At 39.5% G+C, this 22,475-nt stretch overlaps 1 protein-coding gene across 6 annotated transcripts in view; it reads right to left on the reverse strand.

The window, feature by feature from the left end:
• Positions 1-4,166: 4,166 nt before the first annotated feature.
• Positions 4,167-22,475, reverse strand: part of fat3a (FAT atypical cadherin 3a) — a 175,588-nt gene continuing 157,279 nt past the window's right edge. For 3 of the 6 annotated variants that reach the window (XM_085184747.1, XM_085184745.1, XM_085184742.1), the window contains 8 exons: positions 21,977-22,210; positions 20,131-20,377; positions 17,677-17,830; positions 16,050-16,762; positions 15,616-15,729; positions 14,392-14,451; positions 13,955-13,990; positions 4,167-8,346 (listed from right to left, as the gene is read on the reverse strand). In XM_085184747.1, the coding sequence (XP_085040873.1) occupies positions 7,724-8,346; positions 13,955-13,990; positions 14,392-14,451; positions 15,616-15,729; positions 16,050-16,762; positions 17,677-17,830; positions 20,131-20,377; positions 21,977-22,210 (2,181 nt within the window). In that variant the 3' untranslated portion in view covers positions 4,167-7,723. The remainder of the gene's footprint in view (positions 8,347-13,954; positions 13,991-14,391; positions 14,452-15,615; positions 15,730-16,049; positions 16,763-17,676; positions 17,831-20,130; positions 20,378-21,976; positions 22,211-22,475) is intronic. The other 3 variants (XM_085184748.1, XM_085184746.1, XM_085184743.1) reach the window with 2 other exon arrangements.

Genomic DNA, 22,475 nt, shown 5'->3' on the forward strand with positions numbered 1-22,475 from the left:
AAATTCGTGCTTTGCAGCATACTTTATTGACTCTCACGGTTGCTGTTCACAATGTTCACAGAGCTGCAGCTCTCCCGCTGCTAGCTCAACATAACAACCACAACCCCCACCACAGGACCCAGTACAATATTTATATCGGCGGGGCGTGATTGCGGATGCCGTGCAGGTGCGTCCGCCTCCTCTGCACGGCACCGCAGGCCACGCCCCACCACACTGGGATATCAAGGCAGCCATTGTACATATACCAGCACACATTCGGTAGTACTCAGTAGCATTCACATTCTGGGGGTGGCTGTATCTCCAGTGGTAGAACAGGGCACCTACTCAGCGGAAGGTTGGTGGTTTAATCCCTGTCTGCGCAAGACTACTTGTAAATTCTTGTAAATGTTAGACAGAAACACATAGAGCATAGGGGAAAAAAACACTAAGAGAAATTCTCTGCAAATGATCTCTGGTTATTATTAAAGAGGAGGCTTGATTCCAGGTTCAGCCCATTTTCATACAGGCATCTGTTAATGAGACACCGTATTTTTTCATGGTGGAGAATTGTGCGCTGCGAGAGACCCTGCTTATGGAGTTTAACAACCCGACCATGTTTAAAAAAGGGAAAGTTTTTTTTGCATTTGCGATCAGAACATCGTGACAGTGTGACCACCTTACTTAAAATTATCATGAATCCATATTTTTGCACAGATTTGGACTTTTGAAGGCATGTTGTTGTTCAGTTTAAGTATTGTTTTTAATAAATTGCATGCTCAAAAAATGTTTTGTCTCATTCCCATTTCTTCTTTTTGCATGTTGAAACTCTACTTGAAACCTTGTTAGGATCCAACCATGCCAAATATGTTTGGGTTTTTTTTGGTTCTTTTTTTGCCATTTATCAAGTGGTCTTAAACTTTTGATTGGGACTGTATATTAAATATACACTATCAGTCAAAAGTTTTAGAACACCCAGTTCTTCCAGTTTTTTATTGAAAATTATGGAGTTTAATGTCTCATTGCATTGTGATGAGTCAAAAGTTTAGAATATATTTTGGTCTATAAATTCATGATTCCATGATTTCTCAACTCCAAGTACTATCCTTTCATTTCAAAGTAGCCACCTTTGGAAGATATAACAGGTGAACACACCTGTGGCATTCTTTCTAAAACAAAAATCAAATATTCTTCAAAAAGTTCTTCCCCTATCTGTTGCAGAAGTTTCCATAAATGTTTTGCACTTGCTTTGCTTTCCCTCTTCTGTCCTGTTCCAAAACCAGCTTGATGGGGTTAAGTCTGGAGACTGTGCTGGTCACTCCATGTTTTCAAGCTTACCATCTTGTTCTTTTTTCCTGAGGTAGTTCTGGCATAGGTTGGACTTATATATTGGGTCATTATCTTGCTGTAGGATGGACCCCTACATACCAGAGAATATTGCATGGCGCTGTGGTAGCTGTTTTGGTTCAGGGTGCGTCCGACCCTGAATCCAGCAAAACAGCCCCAGACCATCACGCTTCCTCCTCCATGTTTGACATGCCACACACTGTGGAAACATCCTTTCGCCTATTCAACAGCGTACAAAGACCCTGTGTAATGAACCAAAGATTTCAAATTTTGATTCAGCAGTCCATAACACCTTCTTCCAGTCTTCATGGCCCAGGAAAGCCTTTGTCTTATTCTGATGACTTTGCAGTGGCTTTCTTGCTGCAACTCATCCTGTCAAACCTGCAGCTTAAAGTCTTCTCTTCAAACTTGAAACTGAGACTTGAAACTGCAACCGTTGTTAAGCTGTGCTTGATGCTGTTGATGACAACATGATGCTGTTGTCATGTGGGGAGCCCATCATACAAGCTGTTAACTCTGACAGACAGACTCTGGCCACAATTGAATCACAGGACAAGTTTCTCAGAGTTTGCCCCAGTTTCTGAGGCCCTTTTGATAGTGAAGGAAACTCTACTCAATGACACCTTTCTTTGCAATTTCTCTGTAGGAAAGACCTACATTTTGTGTGTTATGATGGTCTGTCTCTCTTCTATTGTTAATTGCTTTTTTCCCCCCCATTTTCTACTTTCTTCAGTAAAATACTGTTCAACTGATGCTCATGAAGGATATGGTACCACAGTGTGTTCCAACACTGCTTTGATGCAGACAAAGGGGGTTGTAGGTAATACACAAAAGTTGAAACACCTGTAGGAATTAGTAGCACCAGCTTTCAAGGCGTGATCAACCCCCATTGCTCCAGAACAGCTTTAAATTGTTAACCCATTTTGTGTTCCCTTAAGAAGGCCTTCTTGGAAAAATCTTGAAATGTACATTATTTTAAAGTTTTGAGTAACCTTACCTTTCTTCTCTTTTTTTAAACCTCTGGCAGTTCACCACTGCAATAAATAACTTGAAAAAAATCAGGTGTTCTAAAACTTTTGACCGGTAGTGTATGTGTTTACTTCAGATGGTGCTGATGAATTATATAGTTATGATAAAAACAGACTACAGATGACAGACTACTAAATCAGAATAAGCATTTGGTTAAACACCATATTTATAAGATTCTAGGGCTGAGCATAGTAACCTCACTTTTATCTCAATTTAGAAGCAGAAAATTAAAGGTCATCCAGGTCTTTTTGTCTTTAAGACATTCCTGCAGTTCAACTAATTGGTGTGTTCTATCTGGCTTCATGGATAGATAAAGTTGGGTATCATCTTCCTAGCAGTGAAAATGTATCCTATCCCTTCTAAACTTACTGCCTAGGGGAAGCATGTATAACGTAAACAGAATTGGTCCTAGCACGTAACAAAAATTGGTCTTGGCATGGGCCCAATTAACCATTTGTGAGATTGAGGTACATAATTTCATGCCATTCTCAATAATTTTACCATGAATTTTTTCATTCTCCTGAAGTTCATACTTATAATGATCATAATTATAATATATAATTATGATCATTATAAGGATTATTATTATTAAATATACTATTGAATATCATTGTATCATTATTTAGGCTACCATTAAGCTTTCTGGATAACAGCAGGACATGAATGATACTTTATGAAGTAGTAGCATATGCTAGTTGTGTGTACTTAACATGATAAAGTGTAAACAGTGTTGTAACGATTTATTTTAGCATTGAGGACAGTTGAAATGGTGCAAAATAATATTGTATTTTCTGAACTGAGTTTTAAAAAGACTCTTTAAAAATACACTTCTTTTACCTATTGTACATAATTTCTGTAGATTGGTGGCAGGTTTTTAACTGCCTAAAGTTTTGGGGGGAACCCCCACCCCACTACCACCACCAGACAACCTGAAAACAATATCAGAATTTAATTAAAATGTACAAAAAGCGCATTACCATAAACATCTTTTATCAAAAGCAAGAACATATGTTAGAATGGAATAAACATAATACTGTCCAAAACCTATTAAATTTGATTTTGCATTCATGTGGACCTTAAAAGTAGTGGTTAAAGAGTAAAAATAGCACTGACCACGCAATCAGTGGCAGATGGGGAATGGAGTTAACTGAAATTTTAAACTCTCCACATCCATCCAAATAGCACATGAAAAACACAAAGGCAGTTCATCTAGGCAGAATTTTGTCTAGCTCTGTACACTACAAATTTCAAAACACATTTGCATCTTTTACAAAGGAAAGGAGCTGCCTGGTTTACAGGATCAGACACACAATAGTACAGTACACTGGTGAAATGAAGCAGCCAAATATTTTTGAGGATATAGTAAACTTGGATAAGGATCTAACTTGTCTCTTTAGATAAGGTGAAGGTGCTACAAAATAACACTTGCAATGCCTTAAAACATGTCTTCTCCCTGAAGCTGGTATATAGGTACTCTCAAAAAAAATTAAACAGAATGAAGAAAAAACCAGATGAAGGTGGGCATAAAATTCAGACTCGCAGTATAATGCCAGTTGCATTGTTCGGCTCAATTTTTTAAAGGTTTTAACTAGACAGGTTATGTCTTTTATTATAGTAAAACTTCAGCATATGGCACTGCATTTAGAAACTATTTCGAAACTATTATACAGGCAAATGCAAGACTAATTTTTACTATATAATAATCTGCCATTATTTTTCAAGAATGTTGGAAGTACTACTAATAGACTGGCATTTATATGGCACTTTTTTAGCCTTACTGACTAAGGCATTAGTGAATAAGCCACTTTTAAACATACATTCATACTTTGTTTTATTATATATACTTTGCAAATCATTCTACATTGAATTTATGGGTTAAATTTGACATATATCGTCAGAAGTATCGCAGATTGACCAGTGTTTGTTAAATAAGAGAAAAAGATGGTCAAAGTAAACTTTATTGTCATCTCTGCTATATACAGTTCAGTATATAGAGAGACGAGATGACGAGGCTCCAGTTCCATTCAGTGCAAAACAACTCAGGGAAGCTTAGGGAGCTTAGGGAATCTTGTGTGAAACTTTACATGGGATGTCATATACACTTTAAATGGGACAATAGTGACCATTTTCAAGTGGGTCTGTGAGACTGCTGAGCTGAATGGTTCTTGCAGAGACAGGCACCTGTTGAACTTTGAGGAATCCTGTTGAATCTCTGAACAGCGAAATAGGAGAATAGGTGTGCTCAAAAAGTGCTGTGAAAAAGTATTTTTTCCCTTTTTTTTTTTTTTGCATATTTGTCACATTTACATGTTTAAGATCCTTCCATCCATCCATCCATCCATCCGTGCTCTTCCGTATCAGGCTTCCAGTGGGGCTGGAGTCAATCCCAGCTACTAAATTTTAAATTTAGACAAAGATAACCTGAGTAAATACAAAATGTAATTTTTAAATGATGACTTTGAGAGAAAACAATATCCAAACTGGCACAGCCCTGTGTGAAAAAGTAATTACTCCTTTTTGAACCATTTATTAACTTTGACAAACCATATGAATTGGAAAGCTGAGTTCAGTTTCACTAGCCACGGCAAAGCCCGATTAAATGGTAAATGGACTGGTTCTTATATAGCGCTTTTCTACTCATCTGAGCACTCAAAGCGTTTTACACAACTTGTGCATTCACCCATTCAAACCCATTCGCACAAGCACATTTTCAAGTGCTTTATAGCTAACATTCACTAACATTCATTCATACTCCGATGGATGCATCGGAGAGCAATCTGGGGTTAGTATCTTGCCCAAGGATATTTGGCATGCAGACTAGGGGAAGCCAGCCAGAACCACCAACCTTCCGACCAGTAGATGACCTGCTCTACCACCTGAGCTACAGCCACCCCACTGCCAGACCTCTTGAATCAAGAAGTCACTTAAATAGAATGTGTCTGATAAAGTGAAGTATGATAAATGGTATCATGAAGCAAAACATCATGCCAGAAAGAAGCTCTAGAAAAGATGAAAAACAAAGGCATTGGCATCAGTCTGTAAAGGATACAAAGAGATTAACAGTGAGATTCATTATCAACAAACGGAGAAAACTTGGACCGATATTGGTAGGCTGGCAACTTGTTGGAAGGTTCACCACTCCATTTTTATTTTAATAATGGATGGATGCATTCAAGTTGCTCTTGAATGCATCCATCAGAGCATGAATGTTAGACAGAAAAAGTAGAAAAAGCATAGAAAGAAGATGCTTGTATGAATGGGTGAATGAGTAATGCTGTATAAAGCCCTCAGGTTGAGTAGAAAAGTAAGCATTCAACTAATGTGACCTACCTTTATAGTGAATGAATCAAACTAGTGTTGCATGATAGTCTTGACTCCCTTCTTGGTTCTGTTTCGGTTGCTTGGTTTTGTTGTGCTACATCTTGAAAAAATTCTAGCAAGAAAACCTGAGTAAGACAAGTAAAATGGAATGACATTTGTATGTGCGGAAGCAATTATGTAATGTAAAACCTACCAATTGACCCTATGTGAAGCAGTATTTAGCCTTCAGTTATGACTAAAAAAACATTGATTGCTTTTTTGTATTTGCACTGATTGGATGCTGTAGAAGTAGACACATTCATAACCAATTACTGCCACCTATGTTCAATCACCTACACAGACCACTTTCAGAAACACAGGGTTGCATCAGAACCAGACTTGGGATTCTAAAAGAGATGAGTAAGAAAATTTATTTGTCTGAGAAGCATTATAAAATGCTCTGGGATGGCCCAGACACAGACTCAGAGACTAGACTGTAGCTACACTTCAAATGTAGAAGACGACTAATCCTCCACACACGAGGGCATCCTGGTAAAATATTAAAGGATTTGTAGGACACATTATGGATGTGAGAACTATTTTCATAACAAAGACCAATTTTTGCCTATACCATCAACATTGCGGCCCCAAAATAGTTGTACAAAAAAACCTAAACAAACAACAACAACAAAAAAAACCCATAAGATATCATCAAGATGTGTTCACAGTTTTAAAAAATAACGAAAAAAAGTTGTGAAAAATTTAATTTCTTTAAGATATTTGATGAGGTTAAAAGTCAAAAGTTAATATTTTGTGTTTACTCAGGTTGCATTTGTTTTATTTTATATTTAATCTGAATGTACATCTTAGCATAAGGATAGAATTTAGAATGTGTTTCACACAAAATTAAAGAAAGCAGAAGTGCGTGGAATCTTTTTTCTCAGCACCTTTGATCCAAACCAGTTCTAAAGATGTAGGAAAATATTCTCCTCCATTTCTCAATTAAACGTATGAGTACCTCAAAATTGAACTGACCTGAAAGTACTTGAGGGAACCGAAGGCAGAGGTTATACAAATGTGTATAAAACTAATGAAATTATAAAACACAAGATGACCATAACTATGAACAGAGCACAATAGTCAGTGAAGGTGGTAAGCATGTTATCCTTATAATAAAACAATACTGGGTGAAAATTAAATATCAATCCCAGGATACCCATTCTGTTTAAAAATTGAACATAAATTCTTTATCTTATGTATGCATAACATTTCAATATCAATTTTTAGTACAATTTATTATAATAGATTTTATCATACATTAACAACTACAGCAGCTTTTGGCATCCACACAACAGAATTTAAAAAAAAAAAATCATGAAAAATGTAATTTTCAAGCTAAGGAAAGAGAAAGTTTGAAATGTAATTGTCTTAAAGATTTGGAGCAGGGAGCATACAGGTGAGGTGTGGATGGGCACATTTTACATTGAAACAAAAATGGCTTTTAAAGTATGTTTTCATACTTTTCACCAGTGAGGTCAAAATACTTTACAGTCTGTACAGTTCAGCACACTACAAAGTTTACAAAGCATGGAGGAAAATTTACATTTTTTAAATTTTATTTTATTTTTTTAAATAGAAAAAAATTGTCCGATGGGCTTCTGCGAAGGACCAAAAAAAACATACAAATGTGTCACTTAAATCATTGTCCCTTTAGTTTTTTTGTTTGTTTTAAATCTGTCTACCACGTCCATAATCATTCTTTCATGTTCACATTCTCTATCCCATTCTTTTCATATTCCAAGTAAATTCCTATTACAGTAGGAAAATCATTCCTAACTGGTCTACACAGTGGGGTTAGAACTGACAATCCAGTTAATATTGTTATTCTGTTGGTCACAGTTCAGTGAGGTGAAATGGTGATTTTTAAAAAAAATTACTGTTAATGTATATAGTTGTAGCAGTACCTAGTACTGCTGAAGAAGTTTACCTTGCCCAGTCATAACAGAATCCTTTGCATCTTCTATCTGCACAACTGCGCCCACTGGTTGGTACTCTTGTGCTGTATAGCTAATCACACCTCAGTCTGTTGCTGTGAGTCCGTGATGATGGTCACCCCTCGATGAAGCTCATCCATACTGTCAAAGTCACTGCCATGTTCAGAGTCATCCAGCCCACAGGGGGTTGACATGTCTGAGGCTGATGATGCACCAACGGACAGTCGGATACTTCGGGACACAGAGTCATCAGTGTCCCCATTTCCTGGTGTTCGCCCACTCACTGAAGAGCTAAAAACTTCATTTGGCGCCTCCCCAGTGGGTATTTGATGGGGAGGTAGGTACTGGCTAGGGTGGAAATATGGTCTGGCATGCTGATGTCTTGTGCTCAGTGTGCTCTCCTTGGAATGTGATGTATTGGTAGAAAATGGTGCATAGGGCTCAGTATAATCCTCACCTGTGGGCAGTGGAGGTGGCAGTTGGTCTTGATTAAGGAACTCTTCTTCGTGGGGAGGGAGATAGTCACTGTCGATGTCATAGCCCCCTAGATAGTAATCTGACTCCAGTTCTCGAGTACTTTCGCTAAGGCAAGGGGTCGAGCCTGCTACTTCGTTTCCATGACTTGCCTCGTAGCCTGGCACCTCTTCAATGTCTGAGAGCCTCGGGCTTGGCATCCAGTCTGATGTATCCCAGTGATATGCTAGACAGTAGAAGGGGAAATGGTTAGCAATAATCTGAACTGTAAAAATGATAAAAAAAAATTAATTTAAGAGCAAACACTCCAATGTGGAATTGGAGCACGGAAACATGCCTTCAGTAAGCCCCAGATGGGCGTGGTAACATCAACACTACATGGAAGTGTTGAAATTCAGCAATAGGACAAGACATAGTCTATACAAAAAACCTGTTAGGTCTGGCATGCACTTTGCAGATTGGTGTTACAAATGTGACAGCATGCTCAACCTCTTGAAGAATTGGCAGCACACAAGCCATGCAGTCATTCCCCCAAAGAAATAAATAAAATGACAAAACAAACAATAATAACAAAAACAAACCAGTAGAAATCCATTCAGTTCAGTTAGAGCATTATAACATATCTTGTAAATTATCTGCAAGGAAGTCATTTAAAAATCTCCTTCTCTTTCTCTATCGATCTATAATGAGACTAAGTATATTCCATGGAAATCGTTTTAGTTTGGGGGATTTTCAGGACACATTTGGAGAAACACAAACATACACACATTCTGATGGATGGAATTGGGGTTCGGCATCTTGCCCAAGGAAACGTTTACATGGAGGAGCTGAAGATTGAGCTGAATCAAACTATTAGTTAGTAGACAAGTAGCTCTAATTTCTAAGCCACAGCATTGCACAAGAGGAGACCATTGCTGCCCCGAATTTAATATGGAAAAAGTGAGTACATATCAAAATATCAACATTTGAGATTTATGGGGCAGATTTGTAGAATAAATTACTAAAAAAAATTATTTGCCACTACAGTATGTCATTAACCTGCTGCTCTCTCTTTCCGAAAGTATTAAGCCGTATTCCAGCTCTTAAGCTGCACGTTTCTAATAAGCATTTACTTGCCCCACCAATCTACCACATGCTTATTATTATGTTGTTTCTATTCTTTCTCTGTGCTTGTTCTTTGCTTTCCTGTCAGTCAGTGGCAAGGTCAGACGGTCAGAACTGGTCAAATAGCTGTCTTGTCCACTGGGGATTACTGGGTTTTTCTATAATGTAGGCTTTGTGTGAACTGGCTCTTAAAATAAAAACAAATTTAAATTACATTACGGTGTTTCAAAAAGGACTAAATATTTGCTTGTCGAACCACTGTCACAATTTCCATGGCATACACTTCCATTTACTATGTATGTCCAGTGGATTGTTTGATCTTAAGGTCAGCTTTCATACCTGAAATCACAGCAAGACATATACTTACCTAGACTGGTTAATTGTTTTAATGGAATGGAATTTCTTTGGATTAAGACAAACTTCCTGTCTCACTTCAATACATCGTCTTGAATACGCTTTCCCAAGGTATCAGTAGTCCTCTGGCATAGCATAAATAGTCATTCTTATCACTTAAGTTTGGCTTACTGAAAGAATAATTGACTAATTTATGGGGTGGCTGTAGCTCAGGTGGCAGAGTGGATCAGCCACTAACCAGAAGGTCGGTGGTTCAATCCCAGGCTGCTCCAGTCTGCATGCCAAATATCCTTGGGCAAGATACTAACCCCATGTTGCTCTCCGATGCATCCATCGGAGAGCATCGGAGTGTGAATGTGTATGAATGTTAGATATTTAGCACTTAAACTTAGAAGTGCTTGTGTGATTGGGTGAATGAATTAGCTGTATAAAGCGCTTTGAGTGCTCGGACAGAGTAGAAAAGCGCTATATAAGAACCAGTCCACTAATGACTCTAACAACTGAATTCAGATTTCATTTAAAATAAGTGAGTTTAAAAATGCCAGTGAAACACAAAAATAAGATTTCCATGCATAAAAACAGAATACAAAAAAAACTTAATGGGAAAACTTAATAACACAAGAACTGGCACAGTAGGGTGGAAAGTAGAGTGGCCACCACTGTGGTCACCACCAGCGCAGCACAAGACAAGCTGTGGAATAACTTATCTATACAAAGCTTTGACCAGAGAAGGAGATGAGGAATTTACCACTGACAAATATATGGCTATAGGGGTACAAAGATACAGCAGGTAGACAAAATATTTTCAGTAAGAACCATTTGTTTCTGATTTCGGTTTTAATTTTAATGCAGACCATTTATGAGGTCTGTCCCTGACTATACACCTGATAGATACACCATAAAAACAACTGTTGGGGAAGCTTCTTTTATGTCAATGTTCCTCCACAAATGTGCTGATGGTATATAAAGTTGTCACTGGAAACTGTTTCGAAAAGGGCAGTCAAGCATAACACTGGAGAGAAGTGTTATTCTTGTTATTCCCAAATGGAGAAGTGCTGAGGCAGGCAAAGTGAACGATAAAAAATGTTTTATTGGCTGATCCAAAAATTAAAAGAATTCCAGAATTCAAAAAGGTGAAACAACAAAAGGAATATGCAAACTGACAGTCAGATAAAAACAAAAGGAAACCGTTTCCTTCTCCTTATCAGGGATGTAAATCCTTAGGCGATGGCCAAGCAGAAAACAAGGTCATAATTCTCTCTGTGAGGGAGAAGGTATAGCCCCCCCATGAGAGGGGCCAACATATAAGAGTTTGCGTTCTTTGTCTGTGTCTGTATATAAGATGTAAGGGCGGTGGCCACAATTCAAAGATGATCCTAGTGTTTCACTGGGATGCTCTCTCCACATTGCAATGTGTTTATTAAACCTGCTTCAAATCAAGCTCACTGGGTGTGTTGCAGGTTATTGTTAAAATTTCCACAACAAGGGCAATGGTGGAAACACTTTACAGGGTTCAAACTGAACTTCAGAAACCAACGGGCGACGTCACTATAGTACGTCCAACTTTTGGAGGGTAAAACACAGAACAGCCAGTCACAGCCATTACAGGCTTAATTAGTTAGCAAGCTAAGAAATTAATCTTGCTTCATCTTTATATCACTCTGACCATATTAGTTCTAGTTATTGTCACACAAAGAAATAAAGCAATAAAGCTAATTTTATGTCTGCCACAAAGCAGTTTTATGACAAATCCAATCATCAATATCTCTGTTGTTACGCAGTAAATAGATAAATAAAAATAAGAGCATTAATAGCTTGTGAAACTTCATTTTCCAAAATGCAAGAAATAGAATCAATCCAAAATGTAATTGATGCATGCTAAATCATCCAGCTAAGACAATCCCCCCAAAATTGATTCTGTTCATCTTGACATAGCATTGTCAGTGAGAGAAAAATTGGTCCACCCCAAGGATCTGGTCCACCAGCACAAACAGAGTAATATTGCCATGGGCCCTGTGTCTACCTGGTTCGCCCAGTGAGACTGTGGAGGCAAACAAAGACGACACAAGAGCTCTCGATTCTCACTCCTGGTTTATCCTTCATCACAACACAACTGAACACTGGCTGTGAGTGGAGCCCATGAGCATGAGCATGAGCATCGTGCCTGACGAAAACAAACGAGAGGAGTCCAACGACCTTGGAACAAAAACATCAGGTAGGCAATGATGCACTGGACCAGGAACAGTCAGGAGCAATCCATTTCGCAAGAGAATTTGTAAGTTTGTCCATGTTGACTTACTAATTTTGGTCCTGAAGCCAGTCATTTCATCAAGTTTGGGCTGCCGACACCTTTTGTTGGTACTCGAACTGGGACTGCTAGCGCTAACAGCTCTGACAGTTTCTGCGCTCGCTCTAAGTGCTTCAGTGGTATGCAACCTCCTTTTTGCACAGTTTGCACAAAAACATGCTTTTATCAAGGCTTCCCTCGGGTAGTCTTTTGAAAAGAAATGTGCCTCTGACCAGTCCTACCAACGCACTTTCTTCTGATTCTTCCATTTTTTTAGCTCTGATGTGTGCATCAGTGTAATCGGTATACCAGGAAATTGACAAAAGCCCCCCTTTGCTTGGAATGCAAAGTGCGATTAAATGCATTATTTTTTTAACATGTTATTTTTTTCAATTAATTAATCGCAATTAACGTATTAAATTCTCACCCATATATCAAAAAACCTGCACTAAAGTATTTAATTTGTTTTAAATATCCATCCATCCATCCATTCGCTTCCGCTTATCCTTTTCAGGGTCGCTGGAGCCTATCCCAGCTGTCATAGGGCAAGAGGCGGGGTACACCCTGGACAGGTCGCCAGTCTGTCGCGGTGCCAACACACAGGAACACTCACTCGCACATTCACACCTAGTGGCAATTTGGATTTTCCAATTAACCTGTCCCCACAAGCTGCATGTCTTTGGACGGTGGGAGGAAGCCGGAGTACCCGGAGGGAACCCAAGCAAACACGGGGAGAACATGCAAACTCCACACAGAAAGACCCCGGCCTGATGGTGGAATTGAACTCAGGACCTTCTTGCTGTGCGGCAACAGTGCTAATCACTGTGCCACCGTGCTGCCTGTTTTAAATATCACTCCAGTTAAATTTCTGACCATTACTGCCTACTCCAGCTGCTTTTATCCTGAACTCCCCCCCACACCAATTAATTTATTGATATACCACTGAACTTATTTTAGTAGAACAAGAACAGAATAAATAAATATAAATATCTCAGTTTTGAATCACAAATACAGATATAAACTGAAGCCACAAATTAGTTAAAAACCCAATCTATGAAACAAGTGTGCAAATATCACAATACTGCAATAATACAAATCATGTGCGAACATTTAGGCAGCCAGATGTATCTGAGGGCAGGAACAATCAAAGTACACAAAGAAGGTGCTGTATTTCACACTATTGGAAACATTTATCTTCACTTCACAGGTAGCTGCTAGCCCATACTGAACTTTGCACATCTATGGCGACCTACCACATCCCAGAATGCATGGCAAGGTGTACTTGCAATGTACACCTGTTAGTTGGGTTCCAAATAGCAGGTGCTGTTACTTTAGCACACACCACACAGCTTTCTTGTGTGGTCCCAGCATCCTATTCAAATAGGGGAAGCATAACGATGGAGATCAGCTGTGTTGGTCAGCCTCCCCTGACACCACATTCTAAACCCACTCCTCCACCCCCCCCCCCCCCCCCCCCCCCCCCTGTAGTTGAGCCACAAACTACAAACCGCCACATCATTCTTACTTAGAATGATGTGGCGATATATACAAACGATATATACAAACCGCCACATCATTCTTACTTAGACTTGCTGTGTCTCTTGCTTGATTCAATGTGTACTAGAATACTGCTGGTTTGTCTCTGGCACAGGAAGTGCTAGATTTGTGCCTGTTTGTCTTTTAAGCAATTTTAAAACTCTTCCACATATCTGATCATCCACTCTTTTTGTTAGTTTCAAAATATCCAGTCTTAATTTTATTATCAACATCACTCTCCATCTTGCCAACAATCTTAGGACCCACTGTCTACTTTTAGCTGGCCGCTCCTGCCTGTGGCAATGTCAAAACTGACCACTCCCACAAGATTTGTGTTAATGCAAGACTTATATCATTCATATATTTGCTGATATGCTGGTAAATTGCATGTATTCTAATATGACCCATACCATGCCAGTTTTGATACAATGCTATTTAAGCTGATTTTATTGAGAACATTTTATTTTGTCTACTTGCTGCAGGTAGATAAATGAAAAGATGAAGAGACAGGGTGTGGTAAAAGAAAGGTGGGGGTCGGTGGGCTGGAAGTCACCTCTATTGAAGGTTTGACCTTGGTCCATATCTGACACTGTCAGATGCAGAAAACAACAAGACACAAAAGTTAATGGCCAGCACTGTGCCATTTAAGGGCAGCTATATGCAGGAATTTAATTCTATCCTGATTAACTTGCTATAAAATAGTGCAGTAGGGACTAGGATCCCATTAGTGCAGTCATCTACTGCTGACCAGTTGGAATGAAACCCTGACAACCTTTGGCTTAATAAGTTACAATAAACTCAATAAACTGATCTAATTACAGTAGGTAGGAGTGTCTGTTAATGAAAGATAAAGTATGCTCCACATAGCAAGAGGATATTCAACTTATAGCTTAAGACACCTCTTTTAGTGAAATACGTCACTTACAAGATTGAAATTAGCAAAGAATGGGAGAGTGAGAGGAGAGACACAAAGTTGATAAGACATGGTACCTTCACTTTCGATTGTGTCGACTGCATCATTTACCAGTCGAATGACGGTCACTATGGAGGCTTGCAGAGAGAGAAAAGGAGCAGATATATAACATATATCTGAAATATAGGCATTCAGATTTGAAAATGCTCATCATGTTGTCGGTCAAGTGTGTCCTCATGACCGAGTAATTAATTATGGCTGCCCACTACTTTCTCTGATCTCTGCAGAGGACTACCTCACCTGATTACCTGCTGTTTTAATGTTGGGAAGAAAAAGACACACTGCCAGACAAAGAAAATTTATAAAACCAAAGAAAGTCATGTGGGAACAAGACATTATAAAACTAACATTCTTCTGCTTCTTGCCAGTTTTGCCAGATAAAGAGCAGGTGTTAACACCTGTCTTTGGCAAGCACAGGAAAGAAAATGGCAAAATAATTTGTACAACTGGGGAAAAAAATTCCAGTTAATTAATTGATGATTTTAAACAATGTAACTAGCATTTCTGAAGAATTACCATTCTGTGAAGTAAAATTAAAAATTTACTCAGAGGAATCTGTCTGTAAAAAAACAACAAAAAAACAACAACACAAAAGCAAAATACACAACTCCTTCACAAAAGCCACAACTACCAATAAAAGTTTGGAAAGCCACCAAAACTCCTTAGCTTGTCTGTGAATGATCTGTCTCACCACTTTTTATATCTTGGAATATCTATCCCACGATTTCCTACACTCAGCAGCGGGTCACCATACGATGTCGCCTCCCATTTAAAATTCTGTATACTTGGAAACATTCTCGTTTGAAAGAAACAATGAACAGCCATATAAAAAAAGACATATTACATTTTCATTTTATGGGACAATGCAGATGACGGTTTAAGTTTCAGTGACAAAATATTATCCATTTCTTTTCATTCTCCTCTCATCTCCTGTCTTGTACTCTGACATATACCCATCATTGCCCTCTCTATCCACTGCTACCCACGCTGACAGTGTCTTTCGGTATTTTTATCTGATTATTATTGGTTTTATTTGTTTTGTATAAGAATATTCACAAATATTTCAAAAGCATTTTGTCCCACAGGTGAAACCCAAATGTGATGGGCTGGTTTTGCATGGATAATGGTGAGCAAAATGAATAAAAAGAAGAAAGCAACTCCTGTTGCAACCAAAAGTTAAACAAAAGCAAACTAGAGTATTCAAAGAATCATGAAGCACTTTTCTAATGGGTGTGTCTTACCATTGTCATCACAAGAATCAGACTGAAAGGAGCTCAGTGACTGGACCTCTGAGTTACTGCCTTTGTTGCTTCCTGAGAAACATGTTACTTCTTCTGCCATGTCGCCCACCTTACCTGTAGGAAAAAGTCAGGGGGTAAGGGAAGATTGTAAAGGAAGCACAACTCTGTGTATGTTATGCAAAAACATTTATTAAGACATCATATTTAGGTAGTGCCTTCAGTGGCTGCAGTTGTAACTGATAGTGTACCTGTCCTACAGCCTGCATTAAAAAGAAAACATCTGGGATTGTTGACTGAGCAGCAAAATACAATTTAATGTTTGTACAAAGCTTCTATAATTCATGAATAAACCTGCATAGTAAACACTGCAATGCCTTAGTAAACCAATTGTGACGTATTCTAACTAGGAGACAAATTGTATAAAATTCACTCACACTCATCATTATCCCATGGGCTCTTGCATATGGAGTCACAGTCTGAGCGACATGGTGACACTGGTGGAAGGTTGGGGGCCACGCTGCACACCACCACCCCTCTCCTAGTGGTTCCTGAAAGGATCCTTGGTGACTCAGGGTGAAAGGTACTCATCTCTGTATGTTCCACACTGCGTCCATCTGCCATCTTCTCTAGCGTGGAACGTGGGTCTCCTTGGAAACAGGGCGTGTATGCCATGGGTCTCACAGGGACCTGTGGAGGTCCCATCATCCCACCCCCTCCCAACATGGCAGACTCCATACCTGGCTCCGAGTACAGGTTGAGAGGGTCTCCTGAGGTGCAGTGTAAGGTCTTAAACTGAACACCATTGGCCTTGTTAAGGAGTGCTGCAGTGGCTGGGTCCTGCACCAGAGATAGATTGTTCCGCGAGTAGTTTTTCTGGAAGACCTTCTTGCGGAATGCAATGAAGAGGATGATGAGGGTGATGATGACAAAAAGTACGACAGCAATGCCAATAAGCTCCTCCCTACCAACCACAGCATGACCAGCCTGCATGTCGGGGACAACAACAGGCCTCAGGCCACAGCGCTGACCCACAAAGCCTGCCGTGCAGTTACAGTAGAAGGAGCCGTGAGTGTTGATGCAGGTGCCACCATTCTCACACTCCCCTTCTGGATTCCTGCGGTCACATTCGTTCACATCTTCCTCACAACTGCAGGATAAAAGGATGGAAATAGAATGGAAGAGACCAGCGTGAAAAGCCTGTCAATAAAGAAAAAACTGCACAAGTATGTATCCATATGCAGCCTCACATTAATCCCTTTCTCTGATGTTTGTAACCATCAACATATTATAGTGTCATTTATCTTCTAATAAAATCAGAGAGAAGAATGTGTTAAAAAGAGAAAGAAAAAAAGAGTCATTTCACCTATAATTAAAATATATGAAAAGGGAAACATTTATGCAGAAAAAACATTTTGCTTTCAAAACTACAGACTCATCAGTTCTCAAAGATATAGTATTTGAACAACAAATTATGTGACATGACAGTGCTAATCTAATCTATAAAGGTGACTAGAAGCGAGACGTGATGTATTTTATAGTACAGAAAACTTATTTGATCTGAGGGACTGCTTTCAAAAGGTTTATGGATTGAAAACTTTCCAAAATACAAAATTGAATATAAATAGACTAAATTATATAATAAAATATGTAAAATAATATGTAAAATATTTAAAAATATATATTTTTAAAAATTATAAACAAAATATGAAATTGTCCAAAAACAAAATTGCCCTAAATTGTAGACACCAGGTGACCACTTTCTAATCTGTGGTCACCCTAATCTCTAGGCTGTGAGCAGAGTTACACTTAATAACCAAATGAAAGATACTGCACTAAATGTTTTATGTTTGTCTGATAACTGTCGGATTTGATCATTTGTAAACAACCATTATTTTTTTCATTAGAATATAGATCCAAACTTTGGAATTTTTTTGTTAATGTGACTGTTCAGTGAGCAGCAATCAACCTCTGCTACAGTAGGATCTGAATGCAGAGACATTGCTGTGACTCAACTGTTCATAATGGTGCATGCCAGGTTTGTGTGTTTTCACTCAGACTTACGTCAGGCCCCTGAAGCCTCTCCTGCAGCTGCAAAGAAATGCATTGCCAATGGGCTTACACACACCGCTGTTATGACACGGGTTGGGAACACATGCTGTTATCTCCATCTCACAGTGCCCCCCAGTGTACTGGGGTTTACAACTGCATGAGAACCCTGGGAGACAGACAAAGTGTAAGACTTCATTAAGAACAGATCACTTCTTTTAATGTACAGCACTCACTTCTAAACAATCACACACACAATTTTGACCTAAAATAATATCATTTTTAGATTGAGCACTACAAGACTCATTAAAGGTGCTGGGGGTTGGCTTCGAATGAGGTGGGGAGCCACATTATTGCCCAGACTGCCCTGCAGTCATGTATATTGGTCCTCTGCCTCACTCTCCCCTCCTGGCTTTCATTTTATTGCAAACCCCCTAATCCCTCTATATACTTAGATTATTTAGAATAATACATAATTTATTTATATATACACACACATATTATACAAATAAATAGGACGGGGGGGGGGGGGGGGGGGGGGGTAGATCCAGTACTATAGAAGACGTGACTTGTACACATCTTCACAAAAGTGCAGAAAAAGCAGACCCAGGGGATAGCCCCACTCCCAAAAAGGAAAATAAATAAAATATACCACCAAGTGCAATATTTCTTACCTAAAGCTGAATAAATATATCTAATATTTATTAACCCTGATTTCACAGGGGAGTGAACTACTTGGGTTGAAAACTATTTGGTAATAGCATCCTGGGCCTAGCTACGCAACATTGATGTAATTCGTACTTAAATGGTGGGAGTGAGCAGAGTTAATGCAGAAAACTCATGCAAACAAACACACTCTAAACGGGACCAGGGACCCTTGTTGCAGAGCAAAAACAACATGCTTCAAGAGATCCACCATCATCCCTGTGCCCAAGAACAACAAGCCCTCATGCTGGAATGACTACCGGACAGTTGCATTGACTTCCTGCACACCACCCTTAGCCACATGAACAAGAAACAGGGTAACTATGTGAGACTGCTGTTTGTTGATTACACTTCAGCGTTTAACACAATAGTGCCCGGCAGACTGTTCACAAAGCTGAGGGATCTAGGACTCAACAGCCGTCTGTGTGCATGGGTGTTTAACTTCCTCACTGGCAGAACTCAGGTGGTGAGGGTGGGTAGGTGCGTCTCCAACGGCATCACCATCAACACAAGAGCGCCACAAGTGTGTGTACTCTCGCCACTGCTCTACTCCCTCTACACTTCAGACTGTATGGCCACTCAAGGCTCCAATACCATTGTGACGTTTGCTGATGACACAGTGGTGTTGGGCGCCAACTCCAACAACAGAGACTACAAGCCCATTATCATCAGTGGAGTTCCAGTGGAGAGGGTACAGTCCTTCAAGTACCTTGGTGTCCACATCTCCTCAGATCTGACATGGTCTGCCCACATTCAGGTCTTGTCCAAATAGGCATGGCAGCGCCTGTACCACCTACAACAACTGAGGAAGTTCAGGGTTTCTCCAGGGATCCTCAGGACTTTCTAGGCACTGTGGAGAGAATCCTCACACAGAACATCACGTCCTGGTATGGAACAGCTGTGTCAAGGACATAAAAGCTCCTCAGAGAGTGATCTGTACAGCAGAACGTTGCTGCAGGACTGCTCTCCCCTCCCTACAGGACATTTACACCAGGAGATGCTGGTCCAGAGCAGCTCACATATTGAAGGACCTGTTCCACCCCATGTTCCAACTTCTGCAATCAGGCAGAAGGTTCTGCACCATCCGGGCAAGAACAGAGAGGCTCAAGAGGAGCTTCTACCCTCAGGTGGTAGACTAACCTAAAAGTCTGTGGTTTTTGTCCTGGGGTAATACACTAAATCCTATTTCATCTAATCCATACATGGCAGAGTGGTGTGTGTGTGTGTTAGAAAGAATAAAACAGCTTTACAAGTATGTTTGTGAATCTGCGAATGTGTCTTGCACTAAATGGACCAATAAACTGATTAGAAAGCTCCCAGTGTAGTAGACAAAATAAAGTCCTGTATGAATGTGTGTGAATGGGTGTAATGTAGTTTGTAGTGTGTAAATGATTTATACCAGTCTAATTTTCATCTGGGTTTCGAAACACATACACACATTTTGGGAATTTAGGTGAGTATACACATGCACAAATGCCATGTAATACTGCTAATAATAAATGGATTGGGATTTATATTTTTAGTCATACTACTTCGAGAAGCACTTTTACACTACAGCACACACACACACAATCATTCAGTGCTTCATTCTATGTGCAATCACACACTCAGCGGTTGATGCATCCAGGGGTAGTAGTAGTAAGGAAACGAATACCTTAATCTTTCAATGTATACTCATTGAAAGATTGAGATCTCATGAAAGACCTCTGCAGCCTTGTGTTTTCTGAGGTGACTGTGCTGTTTCATTTATTTTCTATGACTCACCACCGGCAGGTAGACTTGTACAAGTAGCTCCGTTGTGACATGGCTGCTGCAGACATGCATCAGGGTAGAGAATGCAACCCAGTTTCAGCTCTGTCAGTCCCACCACCTCTGCATACTGTGAACGTTTGTTCTGCAATGGGAGCTCATTGTTGTTCAGCATTACAGAGTCCAGGCAACCTTGGAATCCATAAAGCACCCGGGGGTCCTTCTGGAATTCCATGAGGCTACGAGAGTTTGGGGGCTGCACCTGAGAACAACAAGGGTTAGGAATTTTGAGTTAAACTGCTTGACATAGTCTGCAGGTACTCCTGTCAGCCTACATAGTAAAGCTTGTAAAAATAAAATGTATTTATTTTTAAAATTATCCTGTTTTCAAGAATTACCCAAATTACACGAGATGAAACGCCTGAACTATTTAAAAACTAAAAATCAGGTATATACTAATTTGTTTTTAAATGTTTATTGATTATAGATAATTGAAAAACCTTCTGAGAAAAACCTGGTGTGGTTAGGAGAGACCATCCAACTTTGGACCTGATGCTCATTTCTAGAAATCTGGCCAATGTTACTAAACCACACAAATGTGACTATCCAGAGTTTCAGCTTCAACTTCCTGTTTTCCCCCCGAAACCACATCCACTTAAAGAATGTTCTGTTTCCAAACCAACAAAAACGAACCAAAAATCAGCAAAAACCGATTTAAACATAACATAAAAACCACAAAGGATGAATAATATAATATGCACAGCTTCACCAAAGAGTAAAACAGTGCAATGTGGATTATTAAACATTACATCTTTCTTCTAAGTCCCTGTTAGTACATGAATTAATAACTGATCATCAATTCATTTACTTTGCCTTACAGAAATCTGGTTAAGGCTATGTTAGAATCAAGACCCCCAAGCAAACTAACTGTTAGAGTCCACAGGCTGAGAATGGGGATTGAAAGGTCTCCAGTTTATTAATCAACCAAAGACCCAGACAGAGTTTTAATTCATTGAAAAGCCTCACGCTTAGCCTTGTCTACCACTGCTGGAAAACTCAAAAGCCAGTTTTATCTGTTGTTATATATTGTCCAACTGGCACTCACTCAGATTTTCTATCTCAAATTTCAGTCTTTTTAACTTAGTGATCAGTTCAGATAAAATAATTGTGGGTGATTGAACATTCATGTAGTTACTAAAAAATAGTCTCAGATTTTCACAGATGATATCAAGCTATCACTTGACCAAGCTGTCTTAGCTAATTATAGGCCAATCTCCAACCTTCAAACAGTTGTAAAATAGCTAACTGATCACCACTTGAGCCATGGTTTACTTCAACATTTTCACTCAGTTTTCAAAGCTCATCAAAGTAGAGTAACAGCTTTACGACAGGTTACTGCAGTGGACTCATGTCTGTGTCTGCTAGACTTACAGCCTTCTTCCTGTTTAAAGGGAGTTTTTCCTTCCCACTCTCACCAAAGTGCTTGCTCGTAGGGGGTTGTCTGATTGTTGGTTCTTCTGAGGCCATGTCTATGCCCTGTCAACAATGACAAGCTCAGAGGGTAGCAGCTTGTTCTTTATGGATAAACCACTTATTTTTGTTGGTGAATAGAGAAAAGACCTGACTGTGAAGCAAGCTGCTAGAGGTCTGTGGTTTTTACTGTCTTCAGATCAGTTACTATCTGTGAAACACAGCTAGCATTAACAGGTAAACGAGGTTCAGTGATTTAACATTGTAAGGGATGAGTTTCCGTTTGCCCTCTGCCCTTGGTCAACATGTCTGGTGTAAAGGAGATGAAGTATGAAAAAGCTGTTAATAACTCCTGTAGGCAGTTATTAACCCTAGGTACTCATGAACTGACCAGTGCTCCAAAGAAGATAGTTGTAGGTAGTCTCTGTACAAATGATGGTCCACGGCGTCGTTCAACATAGCTGTCATCAAGTGCCAAGCTGCTGAAGTTGCGATTCAGTTCAAGTGCCATTGTGTGCCAGCTCCCATCATTGATACGACGACCCGAGATGCCCAGCATGTCAGGGCTGTCATCATTTCCACCAAGGCCACAAGCCAACTGGAACCACAGCTTCCCATCCTCCAACTGCATGGAGACACACACACACACACACACACACACACACACACACACACACACACACTTTGAAACATCAAAGTACATAAATGTAGTGTTACATAAAAAAAACATTCTGCAAAAAATTTAACTGTAAGAAAAAACATCGATGTTGGTGATGACAGCTTCAAGATGCCTCCTGTATCATGAGAAACTAATCGCATGCATTGCTCAGGTATGATTTTGGTCCATCCTTCCACACAAATGGTCTTCAAATCCTGAACGCTCTTACTAT

The sequence above is a fragment of the Neolamprologus multifasciatus genome, chromosome 14, assembly GCF_963576455.1.
Source record: "Neolamprologus multifasciatus chromosome 14, fNeoMul1.2, whole genome shotgun sequence".
NCBI classification, from domain to species: domain Eukaryota; kingdom Metazoa; phylum Chordata; class Actinopteri; order Cichliformes; family Cichlidae; genus Neolamprologus; species Neolamprologus multifasciatus.